The sequence below is a fragment of the Apteryx mantelli genome, chromosome 3 (genome assembly GCF_036417845.1).
Source record: "Apteryx mantelli isolate bAptMan1 chromosome 3, bAptMan1.hap1, whole genome shotgun sequence".
NCBI lineage: Eukaryota > Metazoa > Chordata > Aves > Apterygiformes > Apterygidae > Apteryx > Apteryx mantelli.
The window spans coordinates 43,588,027-43,608,603 of NC_089980.1; the positions used below are offsets into that span (position 1 = coordinate 43,588,027).

The 20,577-nt window shown below is 39.1% G+C and overlaps 1 protein-coding gene and 1 long non-coding RNA gene across 3 annotated transcripts in view; one reads left to right on the forward strand and one right to left on the reverse strand.

Annotated features, from left to right (window-relative positions):
• Positions 1-18,001, reverse strand: part of ZFAND3 (zinc finger AN1-type containing 3) — a 151,551-nt gene extending 133,550 nt beyond the window's left edge. Inside the window, exon 1 of the mRNA XM_067293194.1 lies at positions 17,897-18,001. Within this exon, the coding sequence (XP_067149295.1) occupies positions 17,897-17,967 (71 nt within the window). The 5' untranslated portion in view covers positions 17,968-18,001. The remainder of the gene's footprint in view (positions 1-17,896) is intronic.
• Positions 18,002-19,935: 1,934 nt separating this feature from the next.
• LOC136991665 (uncharacterized) overlaps positions 19,936-20,577 on the forward strand; it is a 135,880-nt gene continuing 135,238 nt past the window's right edge. For both annotated transcript variants that reach the window (XR_010883877.1, XR_010883876.1), the window contains exon 1: positions 19,936-20,011. This is a non-coding gene — a long non-coding RNA (uncharacterized lncRNA). The remainder of the gene's footprint in view (positions 20,012-20,577) is intronic.

Here is a 20,577-nt window from a genome sequence, read left to right on the forward strand (position 1 = left end):
AAGCGGCAACCCTTCTGCGTAAAAGGATTCTGCCTAGCACCCTTCCTCCATCCCACCCACCCAAAGCTTCACAGAACAGACCTGCTTGCCTTGGCCACAAGAGAAGTTGCTTAGGCTGAACTAATTAGAAATACATTGATAACTTTGCAAGTTGCATAAAAATAAACAAGTCCACATCTTTTCAAAAAGGTAGAATCAACTTTTTGTAAGTCTAACAAATATCTGAAGAAAGTAATCTCCAACTCAAAACTGTTTGGAGATAATTTTTGTGTCACATGACCTATGTATACCACTACACAAGAATCTGTCAAAGAACTAGTCATAAATACAATGCTAACACAATTCTGAGAGCATATTTCTCCTGAAACAACTTGTCAGCAGGTACAATAATAAATTACTCAAGTGATGCACCTAAGGGGGAAAATATCCTTTTAAATACATAGGAGATGAATTCTGCCAGTAATTAAACACACAAAAGAGTAACCAATCAGAAGTCAAAGAGATACTGTCTTATGACATTAAACAAGTCATTGTACATCCACAATGTCTGTGTCCACAGCCATAGAAAAACATTTCACATTAATATTTAAAATACTAATAAGTCACCTTGTATTTATGACTCACGTTCATGTGTGTAAACTATGAGCAGATCTAGTGTTAGTTATTCATCCTTTTCTATGGCATTTCTTCATTTGAAGGCTATGTAGTTTTACCACAACACTGAAAGCAAACTACTGATTAAATATACAGCAGTTCATGTTCTGTTATTCTGCTGGTTGGTAAAAATATTTAAATGTAAAACTATATTGTTTATTCCAATATACAGCTTATTTCAAAGTTGTTAAAAATTGGTGCATTATCAAATGTATACATGTTTAAAAAAAAAAAGAAAGAAAAGAACTACACAATTACATTTAGAATGCAATAAAGTGAAGTGAACATGCATGAGCCTATCAAAGCTCTACTCCTGAACAACCACCCCACTAAGATATTCACAACATTTTACTTCTGGGTCCAGTCCTAGAAGTCCATAAGCATTGTTTGATCATATTACATGAGTATGGATGGCAATGTAATATTTTCAGAGGCACCTGAGTGTCAGTGGAATCTGACACACAATCAGCCAGATGCTTTGAAAGCATTTATTATATTTGGGCTTTCAGTGAAGGACACTGGATTACAAGAGCTGTGTTTGTCTTGTTACTCATGAAAGATAGAGTTCTTTTTGCTTTTAATCTGATTGTGTTTCCTCAGTAAACAAATCTGAATGCAGCTTTCACAAGATAAAATACATTACAGGCTATGCTACTTGATCAGAATTCAGGTGGTTTTAATTCATTCTTAAGCTTTCCAATATTCAGAAGCGTACAAAAAGGCTAACCAATCTCATTTAGTGAGAGACACCCACCCATGCAATGAGAGAGGAAGCTGAGACTATCATGTTCCCCAGGCTGAAGATCCATCGATGCATCTCTATCAATGCAATTTAATTTTTTCATTTTCACTACCTAGGGTATGGAAACATACCTTAGCTACTTTTCTTAGGAATCTCTTCCAGCCTCATGCATTTCAATATCATCTTCACTCTTCCTAGTGACACATGAGGGATTAAGTAAGGTTCAAGTCCTTTCTCACTTTTGTCCCCTACAGAGCTGGAGTTTGACCGTACCTGCACACTACAACAAAATGCTGTTCCGCACTTTGTGTGAAACTCAGTCTAAATGACTACTCGCAAATTTCACAGCATACAAGTAACCCTTCCCTGTACTCCCACCCAATCACAATTCAAAATTAGTTCCTGTAGGTAGCAAGCAACATATCCAATACAGAGCATTCGGCACTCTCCATACATACAAATTTAGAGACAGATTTATGAATGGAAGGTAATAAGATAAATAATTTGGTTTTCAATCTTCTATGCATTTTCCTCAACTTTATAACTAAACTCTTGCGGCTGAACTCATTCACACTTCTACTAACCTGACGTATTTCCTGGTCTATTTTGTATCACATTTCTCTGCTTTTATCCAATCACTGTGAGAAGTGATTCTATTTTAGATTTGGAACAATTCTAGTACAGAACTTTCTGAATTATTAACAGTTTACAATTTCACATAATGTCAACTTGATAAATTATTTTTGCAGGTTAGGGGACTTTTTCCTTCCTGTAAAGTAGACATAAATATTTTTGTATGATTGTTGTTCCAAATTTAGGTTTAGCAAAATTGAAGTTTTAATGAAAAATGGATTTATCTTATAGGTCAATCTCTTTGTGGCAGCTCTGCAAAGCATGGTGTATACAGCTAGCACTTACAAATAATAACAAATTACATAAAGCTCAAAAAAAAACAAGTAAAAGGCTTGTTTTAAAAAAAATTCCCATTAATTTTATAATCTTAGTATTGCAGATCTACAATAGAACAAGTAAACTTTACACAATAATCTGACCAAACATAAGAAAGGCTTGCTAATCTAATATCTTCTCAGCATCTAACTAATGAAAAATGCAAGAAAGCAAACAGTATGTATGCTAAATCACAGGGGTTTAAGTGTTTAGATTATTAATCAAATGTGTTATCAACAGCAATAAATCCTGTTTGGAAACAATTCTGACATAAACAATCTTTTGAGTTAATCAATGACCCACAAATTTAAACTCCCAAATTTAATTAGCTTTATCAGTCCACTTTTAGTCATGTGAATTCTGTTAATTCATACAGTTCATTCAAGACAAGCACTAGCTTACTCTGAACTACGCGAAGTTCATTAGCAGTCCGCCTTAAGAAAATAAATAATCAAGATCTTTCCAAGATCTTAAATATTACCACCAATACACTATCTACTCCTTCAAAGTCTAAGGTAAAATTGTAGAAAGCATGGTTATTTCCCATTCTACTGTATGCAGCTTGCTTTGTCATAATGCAATTGCACATGAGCAGAGATTTTTTTTCTCAAGTAAGAGTTTTAACAAGTTTGCAGAGAAGTATGCAGTGTCTGCATATTTAATAAAATAGAACAAATTTTGTGCCTATCAGCTTGACATTTCCCTTATAAATTTATAACCAAAGCCTTTATGCAAGTACAGTAGATCTAAAATTTGATGGTTAGAGAACAGAGACCACTAAGAGAATAAGGTCACCCGAAAATGTAGGTTTTATTCTTTGACAAAAATAAAGATTCTTAACATACCTTTCCTCCTAATTCCTCACAAGTAGAAAAGAAAACAAGGAAACTAACAGAATAATCAAAATGTGAATGTGCTTTACGCTCTCCCCTTCCCACCTCCTCCAAAATTCTGCCACAGCCTAGATTAATTCTATAGTGCACACATCTGTGATAGCCTTTCTCACCTTGCGCCTTGAAAGCTCACTGGAAGGAGCTCTTACTTGACAACTGTTCGTGTGAAAGACCCCTAAGACTGCAGCTACTGCAGAGGGCAGTGTGGACCAGCTGAAAGGTAGCTCACTCTTCCCCACTAAGTTATGCTAGTCATCTAGCGTAAATTGCCTCTATATACCAGCAGGCTGGCCATAAGAAATGAGCTGCTCCATGTGCCATTCAATGGATGACAAGGCAGATGATATTACTTTCCAGAAAGGGTGTCACAAGTAAAGCTCTGATGAGATCCCTGCTTAATGCATTATGCCTTTCTCATATTTCACACGGAGCACTCCCTTGTTGACAGGCAATTGCATTTCAATGACTAGTATGTAGGCAATTCAGCGTGTATGTTTTGCTTTAAAGTTCAGGGGTTTTAAACATCTAGTGAAAAAACAATTCTTCATCCCATATCCTTCATCCTGTAACTGGAGGAGGAAACCTTTATACAGACTGGTATTTTGGCATTCTTGTATAGCCTTCGTGATACAGATTAAAGCAACAAACACAAACTGCAGTCTTCACATTTGTCATTTTCACAAAGTAGCTTTTAATATTTTGCAAATATTTAAAGTAGACAGTTAGCTTTATTTACATGAATAAAAACAAGGATGCCATAGCACTCACAGAAACCCTTATGCTATCCTCATCATTTTCCTATTTTGGAATAACATGGAGTAAATGAGATCAAGCAGGAATATTTGCCTTCCTTAATTATTCTGCTTTGCTAATTGAGACCAAAGGGATAAATCACAATCACTGCACTTATTTCATCTAATTCAGACAGTGAGAAATTAGGGGCCAAGTGAGACATTTCATTTGTTTGCATGCAGAACAAACGGCAAAGGTCTGTACGTGAGATCAGCTTTTTATGCATTTGTGAAAATAATCTTAAGCAAAGAAACTGTTACGAAACACAGAGTGATCATAAACAGTAGGTAATAAAAATGTGACCCATAATATTACCTCAACCTGAAGGCTTATCCAAGCTACATGTAACCTTGTCAGTACACAAGGAGAACAAGCAAGTTTTAACCACCTAATCTCTATCCACTGTGACAGGCTGGAACTGTAAACTGCAACTGCACTGCTTCATTAACTGTGTCAAATTAATGTTGAATTGTAAATAGAAGCAGTGGTTAAAAGGGTTTTTGTAAATTTAAGCAAGCAAGCAGTGGTATCAGTCCATAACCCTTCAGTCATTTCTAGTCTATGGAGGGTGTGGGTGTGGGTGTGTGTCGGGGGGAGGGGGCAGGGGTGGGGAAGGGAGTAATGTTTCCATGACTCTGCTTGATTTGGCTTGAATTTATTTATCTATTTGAAGTTTTCAGTCATACATCTGTGTGTCTACAGCTTTATCCTTTACTCATAGAAGGTTATTTCTGAAATGAGACAAGAGAATCCTCTCTCACTTTCCACTTTCACCAAAGTACCACAGCAATTTGGGAAATTAAGCAGCAGATGCAGCAAAACAAAGGTATCTCCAACTACAAAACTAATGAATAACAGATACGTAACCTATGAATGCCATATACATTGTTTTCTTGCCCCTTACTTCCCAATACTTTTACATAACACCCTGCCCCGTGAACAGTAGACTGGCAGGTGCAAAATTCGGATCTTTTAACTACCTGACCATCATTTTACCCAAGTCAGTTTATGTAAGGAGCTGTTTTCCATTCTGTTATGAGAAGGGAAAACACTGTCTATGCTTTTTCATAAGTAATGTTTATATTAAACTAACACAACCAGAATCAAAGTGAATTAAACTCTTTTTAGCTATCGTTAAGTAGGAAAAATTGAACTAGCAGTCTATAAAGACCTCTGTTGTGACAAGGATAACATCACATTGATTGTTTGCAACATATTGTGCTATATGATTTTAGCAGAAATAATGGTTTCTGAACAATACGTACATATATGTAGCTTAAAATAAATATATAGAAACAGTAAGGAAGACATCTGTCAGCAGGCTGGTAGAAGACATACATCTTCCATGTTCTAGAAGCAGTGTTGTTGCAGCCCTGATGGTCTAAGGATATAGGCAAAATTGATTTTGGAGACAGAGGTAATAGCTTTTAACAGATCAACTAGGTACACACTTAGAAAAAGTCAGTTTCCGCATGTATTGAAGAAATGCTTCTGTGTCCAAAAGTTAGTCTACGTTTGCCAAATGAGGTACTCAGTTATCTGATAAAAACGTAGCATCTGCCTTCAGAATTTCTCTTGTATAGAAGGTGACAAGAAAGCTGAGCAAAAGAAAGGAAAGCATTGTTGATTAATCAACTAATAATAAATCCCAAGATGAGCATCATCTACACTGTTTCCCATACTCCCTTCTCTGATTGCCTCTGCATACACCCAAAGAATCCAAGCCTTTGGACCTCCACTGTTTGTGTCACAATTTTACTTCATAACAAACCTTAAAAACAATACGAATATATTTGGTCTACTAATTTACTAAAGTATTTATTGGTTGAGTGGCCTTAAGTGTTATTCAAAAAAAAAAAAAAAAAAAAAACCCACAAGATCTTCCCTGATTTTCTTTTTATGACATCCATATCAGCAGAAAAGCTGTTAAAATAGTCAAAATTGTGTTCAAACAAAATGCATTTCTTTTACAGCTATTTTCATCTTGAAAATTGATAACTGTGCATGAGCATTCTTCAGTGCCACAGTAAGTCATCAACTACACATGACCCATCTACATAATGACAGCTTTAGGAGAAGCAATTTCAGCTTTTATAATGACAAAGAATTATCAAAAGTTACAAAGAAATCAAGGTTCTCTCTCTCTCTAAAACACACTTTCAAGTTTTCTAACTACTTTCAGCAACATAAGGACTACTTAAAAGCAATTCTGTATTAACGTTTGCAACAAGAAAGTTGTTAACAGAACACAGAAATCCACTAGTAAATCAGCAAACAAATCATAATGACAGAAAGAATGCTAATAAGAAAGCAGCTAAAATACCAACTGTCTCAATGGCATCTAAAGTCTAGCATGTGCTGAGAACCTGATTTGAAGAAATAAATTTGAAAAAAAAAGAAACTGAAAATTATAGCAGCCTTAAGTATGTTGTCTGAAAGCTACAGGTTTAAGTTTCTTAAACCCCTGGCCTAATTCTATTTAGTTTGGGTATCCAATTACAGCAGTTTCGAAAGCAACCAGTAATCTTTTAACTGAATTTCACATGCATTTCAGAAGACATGTCAACTCAGGCAACTGAGTACTAACCTGTAATTCTAGAGTTCTTCTTTTGCCAGAAAGTGATGAAATTTCAAGTATGTTAGTTTATTTCAACAGAATGATGTCACACATTGGTTTGCTGTAATAATGACACACTTTATGTTTTTCTTTTACCATTTTAATCTGTCTTTACAAGTCATTTGAGCAGGACAGGAAGTGTTAATTATTCACCAGACAGATTGCTGGTCTTGCCTGAATTAGTCACATGAGAACACTAATAGTAAAAGACGACACTGCATCACAGGATAATGGATAATAATGGGGTCCTATCTTCATCATGAGAGTGCTACAAAACCACCTGAGACTTGCAGATATGTAACGCAGGCGGTTCTTGCTCTTCTAATTGCATAGCAACTCTTCCGATTGAGAGGGACTGCCTCCACCCACCACAAACACTTCCTTCTCCATGAATACCCTTGGAAACAACATGTCAATAGGCCAATGTTGTTCTAGAGTAAGTTCTGATTTAAAAGAAACACCCCCCCACACACACAGGACAGAGCTTGAGAAACTGTAAATACTCCTTGCCAAAGTCTTTCATTCGAGGCTCCTAAAGTACTGTGGAATGAAATGAAGAGTGATATATGCTTCATTAATGAAGGAGAACATGTAAGAGAAAAAACACAGGCTGACCGTCACACAGTCAATCAGCAGCAAAACAAGTAACACATCCTTTCCAAACTTAAGAGCCAAGAAAGAGACTTAAGGAAAAAGAGACCAAAAAAAAAAAAAAACCCCATCCCAAAACAACCAAATCTTTTATTATCCTTATCTTTACGGGTTTATAGTTTCTAATCTTTTGTGATAAGTGTAAGATGTAACAAAAACAATTTAACATTAGAGGTTCAACATCTATATATTTGGAATTACAGTACCCAAGCAGCAAGTCAAAACTGCAATAGGTCTAATGTCCATAATAAAACCAATTACTTTACTAACAAACTACAGGCAAAAGAAGAGAAAAATATACATAGTGACAATCAATAGTTCTGTTTCCAATTTCTAATACCTAACTAATTCTGGAGAAGATACATGCTATAAAAGAGGCACGTTAAGGGTGTCAAAAACCCTCCATGCATTTCAACAGAGCAGCAGAGTTAGTCCACTTCCTTAAATCAAATGAGGAGTCAACATACTCCATATTAAGTTAATAATTAATTCCAAGAAAAGTTCAATTTCAATTACTTTGCCAAGTAGTATTAATCACAAAGCCCCAATGCCAAGAAAAGAAATTTGAAGTGTTCAAATACTATTGTTAATTGCTTTCTTTTGAAAGCCCCAAAATGATAAGCTAACATGTAGGGAAGTTACTGAGTATATATTGATTAATCCTAAAAGCCCTATATCAATTATAGCACAACTGACTGTTCATCCACAGATCTAGGTAAAAATAAAGGGAAAAAAAAAAAGCAAGTTTTCAGCTGCTTCAAAGAACTGCTGTAAATTTTGAGCATTTTTAGAAAGGAAATCACAATACTTACCATGACAAATTTTTCCTATTAAACTGAATAATTAAACTAACATGCTTACAAGATGAAACTAGGAGAGAACCTTTACAGTAGAAACACAGAGGTTAAAAAAGCTTTCACTCCTTCAGAGAAGCATGCAATCAGAAGTTCATTCTAAAAATAAAAATTATTAGATGTAAAATTGATTAATATGTTAACAATTCAAGAGAACACTAGAAACCTATCTGCACTGAGAAGCGAACATTTGTTAACACACGTGCAATTTTAGAAACCATTATTGTCCATTAGTTCACTGAAGGAATTAAAAAAAAAAAGCAACACTAGGACATTAAACAATGAACAAGCATTACTACATGTGACACTAATGCCTGTTCTTGTAGACCGGTATTGGCAATACCTGATCTAAGATTTACCTTCTTTCTCCAACTAAAAATGCATTTCATTGAGCAATATTGAATCCTTGTTACAGAAAAAGTTTCACAGACATATAATTGATTTACCAGCAACCTAGACTCCTTAATATTGATAATACCTTGGCCCAAAATAGCATCTAATCAACAGTTAGAAAGACAGTGCAATTTCCAATACTGAGGGATTCTTGCTAAATGACAGCACTTCACCTACTTTAAGACTATATATGCAACTTCCTCTGAGACACCGCTAACAGCGTGTAATTAGAGATCAAAACACTGCTGTCATGGCAACAAGGCTGATCTCAGTAACATAGCCATATTGTGATGGCTGATTGTGTTTTAGCAGTTATGTCAATGAGGACACGATTTTGGATTCTGCTTTTCAAATTCCACATTAAGAAGTCATCATGGAACAAGCCTGCTATTCGTAAGCACTTCTAATCTAGTATTATGCTCCCTTCCTCTCTCCCTTTCTTAAGAGTTGAGGGATTAAACAGGACTTTTTCATTCAAACAAGCAGAAGTTAAACATACACATTACTAAAACAAGTCCTCAAGTTAAACAGCTCATCCAGCATCAGATAGTAAGTAGACTAAAGAGCTAGAAACTAAAGATAGTAATCATTAAACAACCTCTTTTTCTCTCAGTTTCTCTGATGGCTTACAAAAATTATTTTTAGGAAAACCAGTTTGTATCTCCATCCAGAATTTTCTCACTTTCTTGCTTTAATTTGCACCAAATAATGATTGTAAATCGAAGACTAACCAAAATATATTTATTAAATGATGTAATGCCAATGGAAGTAATTTTTAAAAATATGTTTCTCTGAAACACTCATAATACAAATGCTACAACCTTAAGAAACTGAAATTTATCTTCCTCACATCGACCTACATTGTTCAAGTTCAGAGCGTGCATATGGTGGCCAGATTAAACAGCAGGAAGTGAACAGGATACCTACGATTCTTTGTCAAATAATGTAGGGAAGCGATCCCTGCTGCAGGTAACTGGAAGGCCCTAGAGGACGTTATATGTAAAAATCCATCAGCAATTCCCCAATATGACTTCTCTGTACAAGTACCACAGTTACCGCAATGCTACTATTCAAATGCTATCAATAGAGAAATTGAACACACAACTGTTAAATGCCTTGGGTCCCCAATTCTAGAAATGTTCAGTCCCTCCATCTGAAATATTTTTCTGAATATGCGTAAAGAAACATTTACAGTAAATGGAACAATGTATTACAGTACGCTGATTTCTCCTGAGCTCCAAATTTCAAAAAATGGGTTTAAAAAAATTAAGTTTAAACCCTACATTCCTTACGCATATAAAATTCCCACGAATTCAAAAACAATTCATCCCTAACATCTATGGTGTTACTTCAAGACCTTAAATTAGAAGATAATGGTTGGGCATTTTTGCATGAATCTAAAAAATGCCACCCCACTTCTACTGTATATTGATGTCATCTCTGCAGTCTGAGGTCACTGACTGTCGTCATTCACACAAAGGCTTCATTTTGCATTAGCTGCATATAGTGTCTTCACCGGTATTCTCCTATGTGGCCTTCTCAGCGTTCAGAGGGGTATGCCTTTTTCATAACCTATCAGCAAATAAACAGACCTAACCTCCCTTATAAATCCAGTTCATGCTGCAGTTATTGCCCAATTTTCAATTTCTTCTTTCAGAAATGAAGAAGTGGCTCCTTGCTAGTGAGTCCTGCCTACACTGAATTGACGGGAAATGTATCCTTCCAAAGTGCCATCTGAGCAAAACAAGTTGAAAGGGATTCATCTGGGGGGTGGGGGAGAGAATAGTTCAATCTAATTTACCTGCCTAAACTGAATATGAATTTTTTCTCTGACATCCAAATAAGGGTTTCACCACAGTCAAGATGAAATAATGCCATAACAAATCCACAAGATATTTGTGTTAACACTTTCAAGATCCCAAGGCATTCCATCAGGGTTGCATATTTGAGGAGATACAGAGGAGCACACTGAAATTTTAAACTTTAAAGAAAATCAGCACTATTTTGCTATGAAATTATATCACATTCATCATTTCTGCCTACTGCCTCTAAGGAAGCCTGCATTTTTTTTCAATATGCACAAGTTTCTAATTTAAAATCATTTTAAAATCCAATTAAAATTGTCATAGCATGTTAAGGAAAATACTTATGTCAAAACCAAGCATCCCCAATGAATCTACTCCTCAAGGATCACTTTCTAAAGTTACTTCTTTGCACCACTGCAATTTCAACACCTTAAAGGAAGTATTGGGTTATGATGCTTCCATTATTTCAAGATTTTAATATTACAGCTGAGCCCAACATGCATTAACATATTTGTGCAAGTTTGATGTTGGAGTGGTTAAAATTTATGCAACGAAAACCAGTAGCAGTATTCTGTTAAAACTGACACCAATATTATAACCCTCTAACAGACTGGGCTTACCATTAGAAACTTATTGAACAGGCTTTGAGTCCTACTTAAAATAAAGCAGTAGACAAAACACAACATAACTATGCTACCATACAGTAGTTGAACATTTTACTAATTACTGTTAAATTTTGTAGCACTAACTAAATCACAATACCTTTAACTAGTCACTGTTTACAAAAGAAAGCTAAGAAGATGCTGACAAGAAGATAGAAAGAAAAATGGTAGGTGACCTAGGTGCCATGACTTTCATGCTCTTAACTCCTCCAAGCTTCACTAAGTAGCACACAAAACCTATTTCATTCTTGTTAGTTCCACTGATAGGAGCAGCAGCTATGAAACTGAATTTCACTCTGATTGATGAGGAAGTTACAGCTAGATTAAAAGCTGTGGGACACATCTGTCTATAATTAGCATTGCATCCATCTATAATTAGAAAATATTTTCCACAACAGTTTTTTATATGAAGATTTGAATAAATTCATGGTTTAAGCAATTATTTGTTTTCCCAAATTCTGGCTTCACTGGAGAACTAAACAGATATTTTTAATCAACCAACCAGGCCTGGTTTTGTATCTTCTTAAATGAAACACCCTCATATACCATATGCTTGAATTTATTCATTTCTTAGAATTATCACACAGCAACATTAAAGCAAACAAAATCAATCACTTTTTCATAAGGAAAATGGTTAAATTATGGAACTACTTGCTGCAGGATGTCATGAAGGTCATGACTACAGATCGATTTAAATAGTCATTATGGAAATTCATAGAAAAAAATAATCAAGAGCTGCTAAGCCATAAAACAGAGGACAGCCTTTTGTCAGATTGACAGAAGAAAAGGAGGTATACTAGATAAGCATAACTGCATGCTTTCTCTGGCCTTATCCATATTCCCTCAGCATCACTTATCACCCAAATCAGAGACAAGGCTGGATGCACCTTTGGTCTGATCCAGAACAGCTGTTCTATATTAAATAACAAAATTTCCTTTTCTATTTTGTCTATTCTATTAAGTACTCCAAAAGAAAGCACTGTTTTCACATTCCTGGAAAAGAGCTTATTACAGTTAAAATACTAAATCCAGTTCATCTGCTTTTACTTTGAGTGCCAATAACCCCTATTCCTAAAGGTAAGGTTTTGCAGCAAATACAAAATTTAGCTCTGATCCAAAACGTGATATCTTATGACTATGGTTACAAGGGAAAATTGCTCAGTGTAGAGAAAACTAAAATTTTAAATTTTCTATCTTTTGGCTTTAGTTGAGATGCTTTTCTAGTTGTATTATGACTAAGGGTAATCACAGGAACCTCACAGTTTATCGCTTTATTCTGTATATTCTTATTCAAGCAGGGAACATGATAAAGTGCAATTTTCTCCCCATTCTCTTCTTCTCAGATAGAAGCCTTCTCCATGTCTCATAATTCTCAGTATCTTCCAAAATTAAAATCCAGACAGCAAATTTCAGGGTCTCTCCAATCGTCTATCATCCTCTGTAGCATTTCCTGGGAAAACTTGTAAATAAATCAATTCCTCTCTAGGCTTTTTCTTTCTGTTAATTAAATAATTTCTTGTTTCTATTTGAGCAATACACCTATCTCGCAGCAATTAATGATGGCTTTAACTGCAAACTGCTTCATTCTCTCTTACCAAAGGGCTTAACACAGTATTAAATAAGTTCATGCCTAGCAAACCAAAAATACAATATTCAAGTATTTTTGGTCTTAAACCAAAACAGAATATAAACACCACAACAGGTAAATTAATTATTTGATCCAAATCAAGTAGAATTTCCTGCAATAGATGGCCTATAAACATTTGTAATAAACAGAAGTAAGCTCTTACCTTCCTTAAAGAAAAAAAATGTTCTAGGTCTCATACAAGGCAGTGAGAATTAGCCTTCCTAAAATACGTCATTAATTTATTTATTGATTTAAAACAATTTACCACTTTAGAGGGAAGACTGATATTTCTCATCATCAACAGAACTGCAGAGAAATCCTGACCCTCACACAGCACCAACCACACACAGCAATGCCAAGGCACCTTTATTTTATCTTCATTACTCACTGTTCACTTAAAGACCTCAGTTAATACGAATATACAGTAAGTTACTTGGCAGCCAGCATGTTGTCTTCCATAAACTGACAATTTCATAGCTTATTCTAGCATCTGATCCAAAGATTCAGTAAGTGAAAGCCCCACAAAGTTATTGCATCATACTAGACCGTGAAAAATAATCCTCAGAGAGAAAGGTACATTTTTCTATTGTTTACTCAAGCCTCATTTAGGAACATCAATGTGGTATTTCAACACTGGTTAAAGCAAAATTAGGTTTATAAAGGCATTATTCATTCAGTAAGAATGATGACCTACACGGACTATGAGATTAGAAAGCATTTTTTAAAAGGACAGTCACAGAGTTCACACAGAATGAACAGCTGCAATCATCAAAAAAAAAGAAGGAAAGGCCTAGCCAAAGAGTAGGCTTCTTAGTGACATATATATATATATATATATATATATATATATTTAGTCAGTATTTGTTTAGAAGCAAAAAGCAAGCTTTGGTGATATACAGTCACAAACTAATCACACTCATGTTATATGATTCACCATTTGATCATATGTTTTATTTTAGTAAACGAAATTGAGAAAAGAGCCAGATTGGCATGGCAGAGACCTGGTGATATATAAGTAATTGGAAAATCCAGACTCGGAAATAAACTCTGGATTGGGCCAGCACAGAATGCTCGAGGCACAATGTCTCATCACGTATATGATGCATGCAGTGTCAAAGAAAGGCAGGATAAATGGTAACATCCTGCAAAACCCCTGCTGGCATGTTCTCAAACAGTATTGCCATCAGCTTTAGCTGACTACAGTACCTTATAGTTGCCAGAAATAAGATGAGATGAAACTAATCATACTGTGTTTTCAATCAACTTCCTGCTGGCTGCCACCATTTCAAGAATGGAATTCATTTGTTTTATGTCCATTAACATATTTCCTTCTTCTCTGGTTCTAAGGTACTGAATGCAATGGCATGGTACCAGCCTGAATCATAAGAAAATAAGCAGCATTCACTACAGCACAAATAGAATTGTAAAAGTATTACCCTCTCCGACTTCTCTCTTCCCAGTATATATGATTCTACTAGCCAAGTGGTATTTTAGCTTACAACTCTCACCTATGCATATAACTGTTTAATAGTAAAAGTCCCAGCCCTTTGATGAGCTATACACAAATGAAACCTTTGTGGAGTCCTTTAAAAGCCAGTGGGTACCTGCAAACATCAAGTTCATTAAAGGATTATGTCTCATCTCTAGTAAGCATAATGGCTTAACTGGAATACATACATATAGTAATATTTTCATGTGTTTGTTATTATAGAGCCAAATTATATATGCCATAAAGTGAAACAAGTTTCTGAAAATTGCAGATTGAAGAAAAAAAATGACATGATCTGCTAATCAGGAAAAGCAGAAGAATTATTCCAGAATATAAGAATAAGATGTTAGGCACAAGAATAAGATGTTAAGCACAACTTAAACTCTAAATGAAGTAACCCAAAATCACTACTTGCATACTGCACCCTTTCCAACCTTTGTACACTGAAACTATTCCAATAAAAAGTGAAATATTTGTAACTGACTGAAGTTTAAGATATAAAAATAGGATGAAAGTGGTGCGAAAATATTTCCAAACAATAAGCTGTGTGACTTTTTCATAAAAAAAATGAACACATGAGTGTTCATTCAGTTTAGATTATTTGGGCATGTGAAATGATTTTATAAAATACAAAAGTCATCTCAGTGCTCCACTGAAGCTTCATTTGATGAAAAATGACAGACTAGACACTCTTAAAAACAGCTTTTTCTTGATGGCCTTGGAAGTTTTCAGGATGGCTTTTGTGATCTTCAACAAAAAGTAAGAAAACGTTAGCTATTGACCTTAAACAGATGCTTCGGAAGTTCTGAAGAGTCTTGCTAAAAAAGTCCCTTCTTTCAGCTGTTCATTTTCCAGTCTCTTAGATCTTGAAACATCAAGAGTTTAGTAGTTTTCCAGTCACTAGAGATTCTTGCAGCCTACAGGCTCTGAATTTCCAATATAAAAACAAGCAGTTTAAAAGAACCCTTCAAACTTTAATGCAGTAGTACATACAGTCCTCTCTGCTAATCTCTTTGCAGATTAGCTTTACCAATGTGCATTTCAGGAGATACTTCTACCATAGTTCACCTACAGGCAAATTTCAGCCCTGAGAGCCATAGCTCACTTCACTTTTAATGCTTCTTTCAGTATTTTCCTTAATATTTCCTGTGCTTGTTGATTACTGCAAAAAATATTCATCTTACTGTAAATGGTACTGCTAAGCATTACATAAACCAAGGGGGGGGGGGGTTATACTTGGCAAAGATGTACCCTACTGTTTGGCTCATTCACATTGAATTGTTCTGTTACCTACATGGTTCTGACTCAAGAGCAACCTTGAAAGGATTCTCAGTCATTGGACTGATGGGGACAGGTATGGGGACAGGTAAACCCCAAGCAACACAGTTCCTCTACATGACTTTATTTACAAATTTTGTACAAATCACTATGCTAAACTACAGGCTTCAGAACTTTTCACAGCCCTAAATGCCTTGCAGATAAAGGGCAAATATGGCCCTGTTACTCCAAAATGTGACTTGACAGACACATAAAAATGACATGAAAGTGACATAAAAGTCACTGGTAAGACAGTCTTCTTTAAGACACGTTGCTGATATAACCCTAACTGACATTACCTAGAGCAGCTGAATTCCAGCTCCAGATGCATGCAAGTCTTTTTGCCAGCATAACTTACTCTTCAGAAGACTGTTATACAACTGTAACAGTAGAACTCCTGCCATTGCAGCTTCCCTAGGACATATCTACACAGTTTTACTGGCAGATCTTTTCAAGTACTAGCAAGGCCTAAGTAAATAAGGATAAACAACACACTTAGATTTCTTCAGGACCAAGAAATATACATATAAACAAACCATCATTATGTCTTTATTTTCCCTGGAAAAAAATTTAGTTTGCCATTGTGTATTGAAAGGTACCAGATGGACAGTTATAGAAAAATAGATTAAATTATCCACTGTATGGGTGAAGAAAATGAGTTCTTTTCACAAGACTGTCTGACAATATCTTAGAAGAAATACTACTGCATGGATGACACCCCAGGAAAAAAAGGAGCAAAAAAATAACATTTTGATAGTTGTTTGTGGAAGGCAAACATATTAAAAAAAAAAAGTCAACTTTAAAAGCAATGGGTTTACTTGATAGTCTCCTGTCACCATTAACCAGATCCTCAAACATGAAACACCAGATTTTCTTCTCATTAACACAACACATTGAACTAGCTAAAAAGTTCAGCCTGAAGTTCACTTTCAAATTTCTGACTCTCTCTTCACATCAGTATCATGTTACAGAAGTCAGTATACTACATTAGAGCGAGTAGCAACTTGTTTTCCATTACATTACAGAAAATACCAGGCCCAGATATAGGAATCTACAAAGCAAAAATAAACAAAACAAATAGAACAAAAGAATTACTCTATATGTAACAGTATGTCTTGTAAGATCACTCCCAACAGGACCATGGCGTTTGTTGCAGTTCAGGCTTCTGTCATAACTCACAAATGGGATTTCATTTAAAACCCTACCACTCCAATAAGACAACCAAACATAGACTATTGTACAGTGACATCACCAAATCACTATTACATCTCTTCCCTCTCACTGCCCACTCCCTTAAAGCACCTTAAATCGTATGACATAAATCCCAAGAAGGTACAAGCATAGGCAAGCGTAAATCTCAGGTGGGCCCTCACAAGTCTCTTTAGGCACATACTCTTTAAACATTTCATAAATGTTAGGGACTAACGTTTCTGTGATGTACATTAAAAGCATTTTATGAAGACGTGTCTCTGCCAGTATACCATCTGCCATGATACATATGATTAAAAAATAAATCAAAAAAAAAAAAAGGAACATCTTCAATAGACATGACCCTAGAGATGAAAGTAGTTTAACAAGGGCAGGCTTAATTTTTTTTTTGCCTTTGGCAAACAGGAATAACCCTACTTCCTTCTCTCTAAAACGAGATCAGCCAACAGCTAACAAGGACCATACCTGTTTTGAACCTCCCTGACTCTGTAAAGCGGAGAAAGGCTAAGGACAAAAGAAAAAATCTTTTTTCTTCATTAGCTACCCTGACTCGCACTGAATTGCATGAATACCTACAAGAGCTCCCTGTTCCTAGGCACGGCACAGGGATGTGTCAAGCACTGTACGGGACTACACCAAGCCCGGCTGCGAGGGGCCCGCGTTACTCCCGTAATGCCCGTGAGGAGCCCAAGGCAGGCCCAGGAGCGCAGCCCGGGGCCGCCTGCCACCCCGCAACCCCAAACCAGAAGCGGTTGCTCCAGGAAATCTACGCGTTTGGGGAAGCGCCCGAGCCTGCCCCTGCGGAGGTGACGGGCAGGCCGCCACCGAGGTGCCGCGCGGCGGGGGAGGCCGCGGCCGCCGCCCACGGCCAGGCCGGGGCCCCGGGGGAGGGACGCCTGGGGGCACCGCTGCCGCCCCCCCCCCCCCGGCCCCGTCACCTGGTGCCTCTAAATCAGGAGTCACTGCCGCCCGGCGGGGCCTCCCCGGGATGCGGCGACCCCGTCACGGGCCGGGGACACCCTCCCCCCTAGCGGACACCCCCCCCGGCCCGCCAGGCAGGGCCGACAGCCGCCCCCGCCCCGGGGCGAGCTGCTGGCTCGGCCCCCGTGACAGGCCCAAGCCCAGGGCAACGACCTGGCCCGGCGCCCCGGCCGCCAGGCCCGGCCCGGCCCGGCCCCCGCCCGCCGCGCCGGGCCGCACCGGCTCCAGCCCAGCCCCCTCCTCGCCCCCGGGCCTCGCTTACCCCCAGAAGCCGCAGGGGCAGCGCGGCGGCAGGCTGGGCGCCTTGCTGCGCTCGCTGCCGGCGTCTCCCATGGCGGGGTCGGTGCGCGGGGCGGCGGCGGCGGGGGCGCGGGGCGGGGGGGCGCAGGGCTCCGAGCCGGGATTCCAGGCCGGTCAGCTGGAGCCGGGCGCGACCACTGGGGCGGCGGCGGAGGGGAGGGCGCGGGACAGGGGCAGCCGCGCCCTACGAGCCCGGGCCCGCAGCGAGAAGGCGAGAGGCCGCGGAGCTCCCGCGGCGGCCTCTCCCACCCGCCGGCTCCTGTGACGACCCCGCTGCCGCGGCGGGGCGCGGGCGCCCTCCCCCGCCTCCCTGCCCCTGACTCAACAATGCGCCCCCCTCCGGCGTCTGGCCTCCCCCTATCCTGAGCGGGATGGTTTCGCCAAACCACAGGATCAGCTGGGAGTGGCATATACCATAGTCCACCCCCGGGGGGGAGCGGAGAGAGATCGGGGGCAAGATCTAGGCGAGAAGCAAGTTTAGGAGGCACCGATAGACTCGAGAAGGGAACAAAGATTCTTCACGGGGAGGTTTAGGGAGAGCGCGGCCTACGGAGCAAGCTAGAGCCGCCGTCCTCTTTGGCCTCTACCTACACGTTACACACATAATGGTACCGCCAGGGAAGACTGGGAGAGGGCTGCCCGGCATTGGCTGCGCATGCGCGGAGGGTCTTCAACGCGGAAGTTGGTTGGTGGTGGAGAGGGTTCCTGGGGGTTTTTCCTTATGCTTCTCGGACCCTATGGGTCGGGCCTGCGGGAGTCCCGGTCTGGCTCTCTGCCGGCAGCTGTCTCGCCGGGACGGGGCTGGTGTCTACCGGGAGCTGCCGGCCCGGTGTGCACTCAGAGTCTCTCCCTTGAAGCGGCCACCCCCCGGAAAGGCCCGGTGCGGTGGCGCCGGGTCGGGCATTGCACCCTGCGGGCTCCGCTTGCTCCTGTGCCTGTCCTCCCCGCTACGGGCTGGGAAGGAGGGTCGGAGGTAGGGGGGGCCTGAGGGAGACACTCTGTCTTCTCTTTTTTAGGTGCTTTGTAAGTGTTCGCCCTCTTTTGGTGTTTATCTGTGTGAAATAAAATCGATTAGGACTCTAAATATGTTGAGTTTTTCTTTGCCTGCGGTAAGCAAGTCATCGCATGAGAAAACTGGGCTAAGGGCTGACTGAAGCTGGTAAAAGGGAGGCTGCCGTGGTCCTTGTTATTTGACCCGAGAGAGAGAGACACGCAAGAGGTAAGCTATGGTGAGCGGAGAAGTGTACAGCAGGTGCTTTACAGAGGCAGTTACTGGCTGCAGCACTCATGCCCCCCGACTCTTGGAGGAGTTTCCAGCCTCTGGACTTCAGAATGGAGTAACGGGGACTGTATTTCTGGCAAGGGTTTAGCAAGTGGCCTTGAGCAAGTTACAGCCTTATGCTTGCTGTACCTCCATTTTATTTGTGAAGTGGAAATAATGCTGACTCCTCTGCTAGAAATTGCCTTGTGATCCCTGAATGAAGAATGCTACGTGGAAAAATACTGATGTGGCAATAATGAAGGTGGAATTTCAACATATTCTTGATGTGCTCATGCCCATTTATACGTGGGTGAGTTTTGCTTTGCACTTAAAGCCAGGGATGTTTTACACTGGAAATAATATACGTCCTTACCAAGCTCAGAGTACCTAGGTCTTTGTGAACATTTAATTCTGCTATTTTACTTGGATATTAAACTTATTAGAGAATCTTACATTAAAGTAATTCATAGCAAAGAAAATAGCAATGGAATATATACCCACGTTCTTAAAACTTTTTCATATATTGAAATGAATAGAAATCACGTTAGCGGGCTTCTTTTGAAGAGCCCCGTTGGTGCTCGCGCTGGCCGTTAACGGTTGTTCTGCCTGACCGTTGCGGTAAGTGGGCCCTTATGACGTCAGCAGTTCAACCCCCCATCGCTCTCCCTCAGCGGCGGCGTTGGACGCGCTCGCGCTACGGCCGATAGGAGTCCAGCGGGGGAGGGGCAGGGCCTGCGCCTTGAGGGATGAATGGGTGTAACGGCCGGTGCCCTGCAAGAGGCTGGGGGCTCCTCATTAACGCAGGCCTTCAAACCAGTAAGTCATCTGTAAATTGAAATTCTCTTATGTTCAGACTACCTATGCTACTACTACAAGGGGCTGTGAACTCCCCTCAGATGAGCAGTATAGCCTGGCTTTTTTCTTTTTTAAGCTGGTTTGAGAATTAGTTAATTTGTCCTTATTAGCTATTAAAAGGAGTTAACATGGATTTAACTTCGAATTGTTATGAATGTCATAGAGAAGCATTCTCTGTGGCTTTCTTGATGAGTACTCTTTTGTGTCATTTCAAATAAACCTTCAGTTTGTAAAGTTACATTGGATTTAATGTCAAAATTCTGTTTTGGAAGCAATTCAGAATTTTAAAAACCCTACAATGTTGTGGTAATTCACTCCAAAATTAAACATAGAAACATGAGTTTAGGGCTAACATTATTAATAGAAGTATATACAAATTAAGCATGATAATGGTGAAGATGTCTGAACAACCTAAACTCTGCCTGGTACCGATGCCCTGAGGAGGAATAAGCTGGAAAAAAAAAAGTAGAATTATAGGATACTTATGGGACAAACCAGAGGGAACATATGTGCTTTGATCCTCTAAT